Raw genomic sequence first — 15,958 nt, 5'->3', positions numbered from 1 at the left:
TTTCAAATGACTTTATATCAATATTATCAGTTAGACACAATCAGAAAAAATACAGCACTTTGGAAGAAAAATTAAAAAAACAATTCAATTATAATCTAAAAATAGATATGGATTCAAAGAAGAAGGCATGTTTTAGTACACCATTACATCACGGAAATACCTTCACACTTACAACACTGTGTGTATTGGGTTGTTCATACTTTTTAGAAGGTCATAGTTTAAGTTCTACTGTTGGGAGGGGGATGGGGGGGGGGGGGCAAAGCCCACATATTATTTTGCTCATTCAGTTGTACAATATGTAATCTCGTCCTGCAATAGCGTGTCCCAGTGTTTACCAGCCAGATGTTTATCTCCCAGCAGTTAGCCTCCTCTAGCTGTGATAAGAACGGGAAATAACAGAAGATAATAGGGCAAGAAAAACAACATGCTCTTTCCTACTGGGAGAACAACAACAAAGAATGTTGCTGGTTTGGACTTAAGTGGACATGTGACACAGGTCCTGCTCCATGGGGCATAAAGAGTGAGGGTACGGTACAATCTCAAATATAGCACAACAATTAGCTCAGTTCAAAACAACATCTAGGACAAAAAGTCAGTCAGCTATATCCGCATTTGTATATTTGTGAACAAAATACTCTCAGCAGTGACTTTGCATAAGGGTTTTTGGTCTTTGGTTACAGAGCTACTGACACCAAGTGAGCAAATATAAAACCTGGAGCTGTAAGCACCGTGTATGATGGGATACTTTGTTCCGTCATAATTCATTTTCTGCCTGTTATCAAGTGCAATGTAGTTTCAATGTAGGTCTTAATAAACCTCATGCAAACATTAAACCACTCTGAGGATTCAACTCATGATCCGAAACTGAAACAACAGTGAAAGGCACAAAATAACCTTGAGTTCCACACCCCGAATATTCCACCACTTCAACTGGTATCCTTTAGAGCAGGGTTACAAGCAGAAAGGATATATTTTCCGTCCACTTGGTCTCACACAGCAAAAAAGGTGGGAGTCGCATGAACATTAAACTTTGATGGCAAGTCCTGTATCATCATAATATCATTCTGTGGGCTGGAAATGGCGAGTTTGAGACATCTGCTTTAGCACAATGCACACCCAAATACATTTAGTTTGGAATTTCAGATAACATATGGGTGGACTGACATCTAAATGTTCCTGATCTTGGTTACAATATTCTTTACTACAAAAATGAGGACACTTAAAGTATGGCCCCTCTGTACAGATTACACACCAGAGTCATGCAACAAAAATATTTCGCTCCATAGGAGAAGACAAAAATTCAGGCTTCGTAAACATGCTTGACGATGACGAAACAATACAAATCTCTCTACAGCCCGAAACGCTACAAACAAGTTGCCCCGGAATGGGATGATTCATGATACACATTTTTCCCCCAAACGTGTCCCGTTGTGTGAGAACGAACTCGAATCCGGGTCACCGCAGAAATCTGTCGCGATAGCGTCTTTTTGCAAGTGAGCAACCGGAGCGGCCCGACGTCACATCCAGTAATAATTCTTCATGGGCTGAGATTGTTCCACCCGCGATATGCCAACTCACGCAGTTCTCATGAACGCCACCTCGATAAGAGTTCAGTCAGTGCAGCTATTCAATAAATCGGTTTAGCGCGCAACGTGCCAACTAATAACTATGACTCAATTCTACGAATACAAAGAGCACATAGAATAAACAAACTCCTCTCCGCAAAATCAATTGCGTTGGAAGACGTCCGACCTCTTTCCGTGTCGTAATCACGTGACCAGCGCAGCAAACTTGATTGGTTGGACCTTCGATGAACGGAGATGGAGATCGATTGCGTCCGTTTATTTAACCAAATTATGAAACATATTTTTTCAGTTTTTTTGGGCCAGATTTTTGGACAAACTTTACACTATTTGTTAGATGCAATATTTTTACACTTTTTTTCTGACATGTTGAATTCCAATGGAGGAACGGTGGTCGACTGGTTAGCACGCCTCCCTTCACAGTGCAGAGTTCGATTCCTGTTCCAGCCTTCCTGTGCGGAGTTTGCATGTTCTCGTCATGCCTGCATGGGTCTTGTCCGGATACTCCGGTTCCTCCTCCATTCCGAAAACAGGCATGGCATGTTAATGGAATACTAAATTGTCCCAAAGTGAGATTGTGCATTGTATGGTTATTGGTCTGTGTGTGCGCCCTGTGATTGGCTGGCAACCATTTCAGGGTGTACCCCACTTACTGCGCAAAGACAGCTGCGACACTCGTAAAGATAAACAGATTAGAAAATGGAAATGGAGAAATGAATTTCGATACTTTAAAAAAATATATATATATAAAAAAGAAAAAACAGTGCCAGAAATTCAAATTCCGATGGCACAGATATACTGTACTTTAACACAAAACAATGCACAGATCAACCGGAAATAATTTTTAATAGATACAAACATCTACATCGAGATAAAAAAAAAATGCAAGCAGTAAGGTCAAGACAGTTGTGGCACATGGAGTGCTGACTGAAGATCATGGAGATGCATGTTGAGAAACACCAGAATCAGGTCTGATATGATAGTACTAATTGTCATTTGACAATGTTGGCAGCAGGGGACTTTACTTGCATGACAGAGCAGCACTTTGTGGATTGTCGTTCTGCTTTGTCGATCGTGGCGCTGTAAACGTACGGTTTTGTTGATGCACAAAACAAAATCTGCTTTTCCCCTTCGCAAAACATGTGCCCCGATATGTTCCGGTTCCATTCACACATCTCAACGAGCTGGTTTATACTTTGTGCGCTCAGCGGTGACGGTTGCTGTGGGAACAACACAAGTCAAAATGGCACTAAGAAAAAAAATAGATCAAAAAAACCCCAATGCAATCACAAAAAGAAATATTTCTTGCAGATGCATGCTATGAATGATCACAGTGACATATTTCAGAGGATTTCTGCCGATGTAGTTAGTTCTGTCAGATGCCTTGAGTGTGAGCAGGAAATTACGGGTCAAAGTGTAGCTACTCTCGCTGTAGTGGTCAGCATCTCAGCTCAATTGCAAACAAAAGCCCGCGTCTATTTAAAAATCATTTAAAACAAAAGATAGCTTCCCTCCATCTTAAATAGCTTATTCTCAAGGATGTCGGTGAGCTGGAGCTCGTCATGCTCATGCTTCCATGACGCGCGTCAATGCTGCCATCTTGTGGCTATTGTGCAACATGGCATATCAGTGAAATTTTATTTCATTGCAATCAAAATATTGCCAGTACAGAGTTTTGAGTTTTACATGAGATACTGACCACTATTGGCTTGACTGTCGAGGCATATCCCCCCATCAGCATATGCATAGAGCTCAGTGATTCCTGATTTCTTTTAAGTTAAGAGTAGAATTGGAGAAGTCATTAAAACAGAATAAGAACCTCAAAAATGAGTCCATCCACCATCACAAAAGCATACTTGTTGAAACATCAATGAGCCCAAGTCTGTCCAACAGGCTTCAGAAATGCTGTCAAACAAGTTTGACCAAAGGAAGATCCCAGAGAAGCACAAGAGAGAAAGGAGCCAGATAGAAGTGGGAGGAGTGTACACTTGAACTTGAACGTGCCGTCATTGGTAGAGCAGGTAGTTCTTGAGAAAAGCCGGCAAGGGCAGCCTTTGAATTTCACTCAGACGTTCTCTCCCTAGAGCCACCCGCACAGAGCGCCGACACAGGTCCATCAGGGACAGAGGTTCAGCTGGGAGGAAAAAAAAGTTACAAGAATGTGGTGATTTTACAAATTAATCAAATCACTGCAACAAAATGGCAAATTGGGGGACAATTTAGTGAACGGCTGTCGATAAACACAGAAAACAAAACGCTGTATGAAATAGCAGACCGATGTCAAACACCGTTCGAAGTGGTACAATCTGGTGTTCGAGTTTTGGTGGCAAATACATGCCTCAAAACTTGCGAGGTTAAACCATCATCGCACACTAAGTCAGCAAATTTTGTCAAACGTCAGCTCACTGATGTGCATCGAGAGCTGATAATGACAAAAGCAGAAATAGAAATGAATGCAACATTTGAAAGTCTGTTTGCTCAGTCCAATATGAGCAACACAAAATGAAATACCAAATGCGTACATTATTTTTAACCAAGCAGATGCACTTATGATCCATGACACACTGGTAGAGCAGCTCTATCTACAACCATCTTCAGAATTGTCTGACTGTTAGCGTTGGCCGAGTCAAAAATGTTCTTTACAATTTGTTCGATGTGCCCCCTCTAATCTAAATGCAGTCTTCTGATTAAAGTTCAGTTTGTTGAATGGGAACTAAGCAGAAAATCCACGACAGTTCCTTCACATCTCCTTGGGCATGAGTGCACATAGAATATATTGTTGTAATTAAGATTTTTGACATGACTTTCCCTTAACATTGAAATGTTGCCTACACTGTGTATGAAGGTTTTAGTGTGACATCATAAATCAATATGATTGTTAAAATAAAGTTTAATTAGAATATTACACTGACAAAAATCGAAATGAAACACGTGGTTTTTTTCACTCCCAGCTTTTTATGAACTGAACTCAAAGACCCAAGACTTTCCATGTACAAAAAAGGGGCCAATTTCTCTCAAATATTGTTGAATCTGTTTAAATCTGCAGAATACTCTGCAGAGATGATCAGAACCCCCCCCCCCCCACAGGTGTGTTCAGTCAAGACGGCAATTAGAAAGCATGATAATTGCAAAGGTTTGCACCCTATTGTGGGCACCCCACAATAGAAGGCCACCCTAAAATGTGTCATTTTAAAATTGCACAGCACAAAGCCAAAATGCTGTTGGAAACAACTTTGCAGACAATTTATGGTCAGGAAGTTGATCAATTTAAAGGCAACAGTGGTGGACACTCCTGCAGTTAGGATGCCAATATTTATATTTTTTTGTTCAGTGTACCTAAACATGAGCATGTAAAACCAAGCATGCAATTCGAACATGAGTGACAAGTGTGGGGTTTCTTTCTCGCCAGTAAGAGTGAATGTGTGACCTTCTCTGAACTGTCAATGTAAATGCTTCCATTGATTGTATAAAAGCTGAATCAACACAGAGCAAATCAAATCAAATGTAAACGTCAGCAGGTTGTACTTACGGTCAAGTCCGTTTATGTACCGCATTCGTATTTCACAGTGTCCCCACACGGCGCTCACCACTGGGTAGAGCTTGCGGCCTTTCAGTCCACGGAAGGCCACCCCGAGGTAATGGCCATCCACAATGTAACCCAGAGTCCCTTCGTCCATGTCCAAAACGACTAAGAGGGAGTCTGGTATGATGAAGGTGTCATCTGGCTCGAGGAATGACGGGTACGTTTTTCCAGAGTGATTGCTGTCATGGTACAGTTTACTCCTGCACAAGTCCCAACCCCAAGACTCGCTGTTGCTTCCCACCAGCGCCGTGTAGCCCACCGAGTGCAGCGGAGCGTCGCTCGTTGCCACACCCACCACGGCGTGCGTGCCCCTCTGACGCATGGCCCAACTGATTTCCCACACATGCAGTCCCCGTGTATAGCCAACGCGGCCGCGAATGGCATCCGTGCTTTGCGCCACAGGGTGCCTGTGGAAAACTAGCTTGTTATCGTCCTTAACAAAGATGTTGAGCGAGCGGTCGTCGTTGTTCCACGAATGCTGGACCTGCACGTCTGCGCTGGCAGGCGGCATATCCAGCAGCAGGTCCAGTCGAGAAGGCTTGGTGTGATTCAAGGCTTGCAACTCCAGCTTCAGGGGGCTGAACGCCGGATCTCTCATATCAATAGTTTTAATACCACCTGGGACTTTTTGGCCCATACTATGGATATTTAGGGCAGCGGCCTCGTCTTCTTCCTCCTCCCCCCTCCTCAATGTCCACCGGGGGAGTCGTCGAGCTCTGCTCTACCGCTGTGCTCATACAATCCAACAAGCAGGTTTTTGCTCATCTGTCTGTGGTTTCAGAAGGTCACGACGTGGTTTGGACAGCCTACCTGGAAAGATGCGACGAGAAAAAAGCAACTTAGACTGACCAGTTCATTACGCCATTTTGCATTCAAGAATCCAGAATGTGTCCCCTTGCCTTTACTACGACTTTGGCTTTCCATCCATTCGTAAACTTGGTCATTGTTACAACTTTGGTCTATTTGGATCACATATACTATATAGGAAAAATCATCTATTTGCTTATTCAGCAGCATTATGTGACAATGCCAACTTCAGTTCACTGAAAGCGTTGGACTGTTTACAATTAAAATGGTTATTGACAAAACTGAGATTATGCAGAACTGTGGTTTTCAAACTCTGGTTCCCAGACCCACAAGAAACATTTGGGTAAGGACGGATAATTCATCAAAATCTCATCACGATTTTGAGTTTGGTTTCTCACCATTTAAAAAAACAAAACAAAAAAACAATGAATATATTGAATCGCATGATGTGTGTGTGCGCGCAAGTTCCTGCATTGAAAAAGCACTCAGAATGTGTGACTTGAAACAAATGTGCCATGCATGTGATTGGACACACGGGTGACCTACAACGTGATCAAAAAATAAACCCATTTGAAGTAATTTGTTCAACCTTTTATATGGTCTTTTAAGTATACATGAGGCTTGACAAGTTTCGCTTGCCAAACCTGCATCATTTATGATTTTTGGGTAAGTGCTGCAACAAGACTGTGCAATTGGGAAATGTGCTGCTGGGAAGGCCTCTAATTGAATTGTAGACAAGAGTTCATTGAGAAGGGCCTTAGCTCGTCTTCTAAAGCAAGTAAACAACCATTTAAGTGGGTCATGTCTCCTCAATGATTGGAAAACAGGAGGGGATGAAAAAGCAAGCAGCGGGTGGCCAACATTTGAATGTAAACAATCTTTCTCTGAATGCTTGTCCAGCATTCAGAAAAAGATGAAAACGTGTTCATTCGCACACTGCTGGGGTTCGCACACGTCACCATTTCCATTCCCCTCGGTAAAGTGCCACATTTTGACAAAACTAAATAACCTCGACAAAATAAAAACAACTTAAAAATAAACACGCCCACTGAAAAAAAATTGGATTTTGGGCTGTAATTCTGGCCTGGCCTGGTTGGCGTTCCAAGTTTGGGACTGATTCAAGATGCAAGAAAAAGAGCTGAATGGATTTGCTGGTCGAAGGAAACGCAGCACTGTATATGTTGGGATGTGCATACTGGTTTCATTTGATAAATTAACAGTTTTGTGGTCTACAAAGTACAAGTCGTAATGACATCAATTACAGGAAGTTGAGATACAGCCAAGCAGACCAGTGCTGATGGCATCTATCTTACCAGTTCAGAACTGGCACAGCAACAGGAGTTCAGAACATTCATTCTCACATCATAGAGAGTGAATGATTTTCTCCATAGTTGATCAATACAATATTTGTGATAGATTTCGACCAGGTTTCCAGGATACTATTTTCATTTTAATTGCATTCTTCATTTGCCAGACAATAAGCCGCTACTTCTTTCCCCTCGCTTCGAAACCGCCGTTTAATTTCTCACAGTTCACGAATGTTTACCAACGAGCCTCAAAGCCGTCAATAGATGCAGCCCATAGTCTCGTCAGTTCAATTAAACTGTCCGAGTCCGCCCGCGTATTGAATCTGCATCAGCGAGTTGTGGTTGAAGTGCACAGGGGTGAGGGCGGAGTAGGCTGCCTGAGGAGAGAGAATGCAGAAGTTTTTGTGTATAGCGGTACACGCGGCTGTGTGGAGCAATCATTAGTGAAAATAAGCATCTCAAGTGAAGTCATGAGCATAGGGAACGAGCACCATAAATACAGCTCTCTCTGCAGCATGACCCTGGTCTAAATTTGTAATTTCCTCATGCAACAAAATGAACAGACCGAGAAAGTTTCTGGGATATTACTATGTAATTAGCTGTGTTTGGTTACGGTTAAAAAAAAATGTAAAAAAAAAAAATCTGAAATCTTTCTTTGCAAATATCCCATGGAGACCTGCGGTTATTAACTCATTCAGTACCAGCCAATTATGGACCAAGTCTGAAAAGACGTTTAAAAACGTCTTTGGGAATGAATGAGTTAATGAGAAGCGGCCAATATATGTAAAAATGTGTTTCATGGATCAATTTAGCTGTAGTGTCTCAATCAAAAGCCTTTTGTAGTGAAGGAATTATGGTATGTTTATACCACACTTTGTGACAGATTTCTGTTGTGCCGAACGCTCACAAGACGACCCGTCAAAAGTATTTAGTAAATCGATACCTGTAATTGTAGTCGAGATAAACTGCCTTCTATATTAATGCTTCATTTGCCTTTATCTTCGTATCCTATGTAGTATAATAGATCTGATAGCTGTTGTGATGAAGATTAATTGAATAATAAATTTAAAAATGACCTTCAAAAATAACCACATACTGAAATTCAAACAGTTTTTTGAGGGAGAAAAAAAATAAAAATTAAAAATAAACGCACTTAGATTATTTCAGCCCTAGTCTTAACATGTATGAAATGTTTTTGCGAAAATACCCTAACAACACATCTTGTCGGTGTTTGGCAGTCTCTTGCAACTTGGCCAATGCTTGCAGCAGACAGTCGCGTGCTTCTACTAGCGGAAACAAAACACAAAGTGTGAACAACAAACAATCGCCTCAAGCCTCGTGACCGTGAAACCATTTTTATATCGCATGGACATGGTGCCAATACAAGCCCCCACCCCTCCGCGTTCAATTTCATGGCGCAGTCAAGTATGTAGTTTATACGACGCTCCGCTAGCACGTCATGTAAAGCGAGTACCAAAAAAAAAAAAAGAGCCCATTGCATTCTGACCAATTCACCGAATCATACTCGTCATTTAATGGAAACGGTATGGCGCATGATGTCGCGAAACAAGTATCCTCGACCCAATGCAGACAACTCAGCCAAACGGGATTATATTTATAACGTTACAATTAGAAGCCATGAACAGAGTCAGTTTCACATTGTGTTTTCTATGACAAGATAGGATTTTGGGAGGAAAGCAAACAAGTCCAGCGCACTGAACACTACCAAAGACAGTTAGTTCTGTTGCAAAAGCAGTATCGCCTTTTTCAAAAATTGCGAAAATGATCCCTGACCCAAAGTGTGCATTTCCAGGCAACAAATATTTTGCAGCGGTCACCTTGCCTCACCTGGACAACTGTGGGTGAATGGAGAACATGAGCAAGCTAGAAAGGCTGCACGCGAGATTTATGTGACACGTCAAAATCAAATCAGTGCTTTTTATGGCGCCAGATGTAAATTAAAAGGCAGAATTGGTTTAGTGTTATTGTACAGTCCATTTGACTGACTCTAATGGTTAAACACAAGTGAACGCTACCACTAACAGCAATATCCAGACACTTCAAATGAACAGGTCTTTATCAAAGTTAGCACTGAAAATTGCTAATTTCCATTCAAGATTTACAAACGCTCAAGACGAAGTGTGGCAGAATTTCCAGGACAGACATCACGAATCATGTATTTCATATTCAATTCAATTGTATTTATAGAGCACTTTCGAACAGCCATCGCTGCATACAAAGTGCTGTACATGGAGAAATTTAACATATACAATAAACAGTCAAATAAATCGTAACAAAGACGGTAGAAAGCCCCGAACAGTAGAACCAAGAACAAATCTAAGTCATGCTGAGTCGAATGCCAAAGAATACAAGTGAGTTTTGAGGAGGGTTTTGAAGATGGGCAGCGAGGAGGCTTGCCGAATGTTCAAATAAATTACTGGTTTTCCCCTTTTGAGAAGTCCCCATTAAGTTTAACACGTGAGCTTTATTTCCCATGATTTCATGCACTCCTCAAAGGATCATTCCAAGGCCCCCCTCACAGCTCCACTGTTGGGGCAACTTGATGTCAACCAAGTTTTCAAAATGGCCACAGTTGTGCTCGGGCAAGAGGAAAAAGGTATCACACTTCATCAGGTTGGTGAGTTGAAAGATCGCGCCAGAACTGTGGCGTTCGTCTCTGCCAGGAATTGTCAGATGCTCAGAGGCCTGTTGTCACAGTGAAGCAGGCATGAGGTGTATTGCCACAACTCTAGGAATAGGCCAAGTGAAGCGAGGTGAGGCTTCAGACTGGGTCTCAAACAAAAGTCCGAGTCTCAGGTTTGATCGCCTTCGCAAATTTGACAGTTTTAAACTCATACTGGAATTCATTAACACTGTACTCACAATATTATGCTTATGACTCATTCCATATTTGCACTACACCCCTATTGTAATCCTGCTCCTTATGGTTGTCTTGTCACTATTTAGCCTGCAATCATATTTCTTTCCGTGTATACGTGAACCTTCAGCTGAAGCAACACCCCTAAGTCTTCATTTTGCCCATCACCAAGTCTCTCATTCAATAAACGAAGCATGTGCATTAGGACCTTTTTACGACAGACCGGATCGAGTGATCGTTCGACCCACATTGAAGGCGAAAACCTGGGTTTTAAAAATTTGTGACCAGTCCTGAAACCTTTCGGACACGCCTCGTCAACTGATGACCGGGTGGTGTTTTCTTAAATAAACCAGACAGTAGCACAACCTTCACCGGCAGTAAACACGTAACGCCTTGTCATGCTAGTCAACGCGTGAGCTAATCTTTCGACTGGGCCGTCTCGACCTCAATTGTGGGTTAAAAACAAGACACCTACGTGAAAAACCTCACCACACGCACCGCAAAACAAGCAACGCGATAGTTGTATTAAAAGACCTTATGAAAACGAAGGGCTGCGAACCAGATTCCATCGTCTCAAATGAACGTTGGAGACACGAGCAGGTGTGTTCGTGTTCGACAATTGTGAAAATCGGAATTCAACATGAAAGAACCAGACGCTTGTACAGATACCGTAGACGCCAACCAAAAATGGCTAGATGAAAAGCGTTTATTTTTTTCTTTTTTGAACAGCCCTTGCGTTTAGAATCAGCTAGATGGAAGCCACGGTGTGTGTTTAGCGTTCGGATGCTGTTTCCGGGTCGGCGTACTTACCTTTACCCATCCGAGTCCGGACGACCTGAATTAGGCGAAGTGACAACGGCTGCTAGCTAACATATCTCGGGTCACGTGACGAAGTGCTCCCAGCTGCTGCTGTGCTCGTTAGGACCTCCCCGAACTCGTCACTGGCAACGAAGACGCACATCAAACTCCATCGGTGCTGCCGTTCTGATCGTTTATTTAATTAATATAGGTCATTTAATTTAAGCACCGACATTACTCATAATTTTGTTCTTCTTATAAGATAACCAGACATTTAACCATATACTAAATCAAGATAACCACCAATCCTGCACTTTTAAAAAACTATCAAGATTAAATTAATTCCATCGACTCAATTTTAGAAATACAGTAGTATTTTACATTTTAGTATTATGTTAATTACAATATTGCATCCATCCATCCATTATCTGTAACAAATCAATGTATCCCAATATTCCAACCCTCAATTCAATATTAATTCAGCAAATCTTTTGAATCTATTCAGCAACTGGTCAGTTGGGGGTGCTTTAGGCTTAACTGTCTTTCCCCTTTTTTTAGGCTTTAGTTTTTCAGTGAATCATATATAACTCATGTTTTTTATTATTATTATTGTACTGTTCTTAAATTTAGATGTTCACATGTTCAAATGGGAATAAAAATAAATACTAACACATTCTCAACAGGAACTGTAATCTACAGTATTTGTAATTCTCAAAATGGGTATACATAATGATTTTTTTCAAATCTTAAAAGATTTTCTTTTTTAATCTGCGATAGCCTACAGCACGCCCCGCGAGTTTTGTGAATATGAGCGGATTAGAAGATGGATGGATGGAATCTTTGGAAGACACACATAAAGATAACAAATTCGGGCATTTAACACTTTGGGTCGTATTGTGTGTGGAGTGCTCCAATAATCTCAACACGACACCCCCACACGTTTTTTTTCTCTCTCAGTGTTTCCTCACGAGGGCGGTCAGTGATGGGAGTTGTGGTGGGCTTTGGTCGCAGAGGGTGCTGTGGATGCACTTGGCCTCTCAGGGGTCACATTAGGTTTATTTATCAAAAATTGTATTTTTCATCATTTATTTTATTCAATGGTGAGGTGTTTATTGTGAAAATTACTCTACCCCAATTTCCTTTGTTACCATGTGTAAGAGTGTTTTTAAAGGCTGGAGAGAGGTTGTGTGAAAATAAACAATCAAACAAACAAATGAAAAAACAAACAACACTTAAAATCGAAGTAGAGTCAAACTTTTTCTTTACAATAAAATGTTCTACTGGCCTAACTACTCTAATCACGGCCGTTTGGTTAATATTGCATTTGTGTAATATGAATTAAGCAGCAAAATCCACCTGTTTATATCCAGCCATTTTGTCACGTGCCTGTCGACTGAAAATGACATCACAGTTGCTCAGGGTCAGGTAACGACCAATCACAGTAAGTGGCAAAATGGTTGCCCTTTGAGATTATTAAAAGAAGTGAAAACTTTACCAAACTTTATGAATGACAAGAAATGCCATTATTAGCACCTCTCTTCTCCTCCTTGGGCCTGTCTCCTGATGAAAAAGACAATGTTTCCCTGGAGCAATGTGCTGAGCTCGGTGATAATCTCAGGGCCTTCCTACAGTGGAGGAGAGAAAAGCAAAATGCTCACTGCCTCTGCTTCAGACGTCGATTAAGCGCCCCTTCCTGGCTGGGAAAAGTGCATGCAGCGATTGTGAATGATTGCATGCAGCGTCAGTTGCTTGGCCAATCTACAGAAGACCTTGCTTTAAAGATGACGTGGAAAAAAAATATTTTTAATGGTTTTAATAAATAAAAATATTTGGCTCTCTAGATTGCCTGCCCTCCCAACAAGGTGTCAAATCAAACAACCAAGTAAGATTTTATCAACACAACTGCAATATAACGCAGGATAATTTTTAAAAATACAGGAACCATGAATTAAAATGACCCCAACGTGCATTTTAAAGCACATCTTCCTTCAAATATACAGAGTGTAGTACCAAAAAAAGGCCTGTGTCCACATCATTGAAAAATAAGAAAAGAAAGAGCAAGGCAACGCGACAGCCATATCAGACGCTGTTGCCAGGTGGGCACTGGCTGCTAGCAGTTAGCCAACGAACGCCGGAGACTTGTTTTGTATCATACCATGATGATGTATTAATTAACTCGCGGTTTCTTAGTGCCCTTAATTAGCGAAAGAATATGACTTCAGGATGGCACAGTGTTAACGTTGGTAGCAAATCTGTGGCGGCAATAAAAACTGGGATAGTTAGGACAAATCCGAGAAGTTACGTCAAGGTAGCTACCATGCCACTGCGTGCTGCGTATGCATACTTCAAATTAAGGCTAAGAAATGCGATTGCACTGGTGTCAATGTGTAATTTGGTAAACTTTTATTTTGAAGTTAGCCTTTGTGTCGACGCCTTGTTATGGGTTATGAGTATGTTTGTATCTTCCTTGACATGTCTAAATGATGCCGCTTACACTAAATAAACTGCTCCAGGAAAAAAGAAGTCGTTTGTCTTTTTTTTTTTTTAATCTGAGGTATCTGAATTACTGAAGGAGTTATATGAGTATCACAAAGTGCAAGCGAGAAATAGAACAAGAGAAGGTATTGTGAACCCATGTGAAGTCCCGGTACACTGTAAAAATTCCCGGTTATGTAGGAAGCCAAAATAGAGAAAAGCCAGTAATCGGTACAGCTTTGTACTGGCCCACACTGCACACAGTGTAGTGTACGAAGGACTGGCTCCATGAGTGAAAATGATTTAATTGCCTTTACAGTGTCTCAATTTTTCCCCACACTCTGGGATCTGCGCCTGTAACCAGACTCACCATTGGCCGGGCAGTATCTGAGATGAGATTAATTGTAGCTATTCTACATAAAGTAGGACCTACCTCTCAAAATGGGCTAAATTCAGCATGAGGAGGTGTAGAGGTTTGTAAAGTCTAATAATTCTTGATCCTTGTGGTATTTTGACAGAATAAAATCACACATATGTTCCTAAAACAAATTGTTTGATCCAATAGTTTGACATCAGACCTTGTACCCCATTAGGATACAAAATTTTTAATTAATATTTAATGTGAAAATATGCATTGACGCATGGCCTAATATTCAGTGCTGCCATCTGTTACCATCATAACAGGAACACTGCATTGGGACAAGGATAGACTGTTGACATCTGCTGCAAGCTCTGACTGTCTAAATTTACTGTAATGTTTTCATTACAGGCAGTAATATTGCAACATTTTTAAGTGATGAAAGAATTGGTCAACTGTCTCCTTTAAAACCTTAATGAATTAATCTTGAATCTCATTCATCTTTAAAAAAAAAAGAGTGGACACACAGGTCAATTATGTATCTTATGCCATTTAGCATTGAATTGTTCTGCCTGCCACTATACGTCACCGGCATAGATAGATGACCAAAGATACATTACTCGTAAATAGTTTGACAATAAATCACGATTGGATCATTTCTCCCCACTCAATAAGTGGTTGGGAACCATTGACATAACTCAAGACAAGATATTGTGTTTGATTCACCCCATTGCTGAGAATGCTGCTAGTGGTATGAAAGAGTTGCTGTTTGAGGCATTTTCCTCTGCAGGTGTCAGAGTACAGAAGAGAGGGCTCTGCGGACTCATGCAGCATTGCAGCACTGCATGCTAACATGCATACAGGCTATTCTCTCACGTGAGTATAACACTGCAGTTTTTGCCCAGCTATAGCTAGCAACTGATCAGGACAGTGGCAAGTAGCATGGGGCTGATCCCACATAATGGGTGACATTTACCATGATTCAGCAATATTCCATTTTATCAGGTCAGTAAATAGTGGCAAAACACAGCAAGTATGCAATGAAGAATATGTACCCCCCAAAAAAGAAAGTGCAAAGCTGCTCTTGTTTTATTTACCGGTATTTATTTTTTGCTCCACACATCAAGCGGGTTCAAGTCCAGCCCGGGGCTGCTCAAAGTCATGTCCTCCTGCAGTGAGAAGAACAAAGTACTGCACTGCTGCAGCAAAAGCTGATGGCTCATACACACACATTTTCAAAATGCTTGGCACTGGAAGAACAGAAGGAGTAGCTGAAGCTCAGTCATTGACTAAATGTTGCACAATGTCACATTTGCCGCACTAGACAGCGCGCACAAACAATTTCACTGAAGCTAAACATTTGTATTGTAGTACGTTGCAGGCAAGCCGACTGGATTCAAAGCGGTCCAAGCACTGGCTGATGAACAAAAAAAAAAAAAGAGGGCCACGGAGTAATGACAGTGAAGGCTTCATGGTGAAACTCCTTTAACTTTCAGTTTTTTCAACTGTATTTCTACAATCCATGAAAGGTCCATTTTAGTCATAGTCTAATCCTAACCCTCTGGCATTGCAAAGTCAAACCATTATGAAAGCGTGACTCAGTAGCAGCATTTTAACATTCTTATATGGTCCATCCACCTTTCCATTTTTTTTGAGCGCTAATCTTCATTATGGACACAGGTGAGATGGAGCCTGTCCTAGCTGACTTTGGGCAAAACGTGGCATTTACCCTGGACTGGCCACCAGCAAATCACATATAGACCAACAAGCATTGGTCAGAGTCAGTTTAGAATACAGGTATCAAAGTCATGGCCCGGGGGCAGATCTGGCCCGCCAGATCATTTTATGTGGCCCGCGAAAGCAATTCAAGCATGTCAATTTCCATGATGCTTGCTAAAGTCTGAACCAAAAATTTGAATTGTCATATATAATGTAATAATTTTCATGTTTGAGCAATCCATTATTCTTGACTTCTGATGTCAAAACTAGTTATCTATCTATTTGTTGTTCGCTGTGTATGTAATATGTGGAGGTGGTTAAACATTTACAGTATATGGTTTTACAAAATTCACAGTCATAACGGCCCTCCAAGAGAATCCGTAATTACAATGTGGCCCGCGACAAAAATGCGTTTGACACCACTGATTTAGAAGCTTCAATGAACCTAAC

General features: G+C 41.2%; 1 protein-coding gene across 4 annotated transcripts in view; it reads right to left on the bottom strand.

Annotated features, from left to right (window-relative positions):
- Positions 1 to 2,412: 2,412 nt before the first annotated feature.
- spsb1 (splA/ryanodine receptor domain and SOCS box containing 1) overlaps positions 2,413 to 15,958 on the bottom strand; it is a 29,231-nt gene continuing 15,685 nt past the window's right edge. Inside the window, exons 4-7 of one of the 4 annotated variants that reach the window (XM_086107514.1) lie at positions 14,887 to 14,958; positions 12,452 to 12,581; positions 5,113 to 5,976; positions 2,413 to 3,717 (exon numbers count right to left, since the gene is read on the bottom strand). In XM_086107514.1, the coding sequence (XP_085963640.1) occupies positions 3,590 to 3,717; positions 5,113 to 5,803 (819 nt within the window). In that variant the 5' untranslated portion in view covers positions 5,804 to 5,976; positions 12,452 to 12,581; positions 14,887 to 14,958 and the 3' untranslated portion in view covers positions 2,413 to 3,589. The other 3 variants (XM_086107530.1, XM_086107506.1, XM_086107522.1) reach the window with 3 other exon arrangements.

This window comes from Hippocampus guttulatus, chromosome 1, assembly GCF_054856545.1.
Source record: "Hippocampus guttulatus isolate MCC_2025c chromosome 1, RoL_Hgut_1.0, whole genome shotgun sequence".
Classification (NCBI taxonomy): domain Eukaryota; kingdom Metazoa; phylum Chordata; class Actinopteri; order Syngnathiformes; family Syngnathidae; genus Hippocampus; species Hippocampus guttulatus.
Note: the sequence above shows the minus strand (reverse complement) of the source record. Positions and strands in the feature narration are given on the sequence as shown.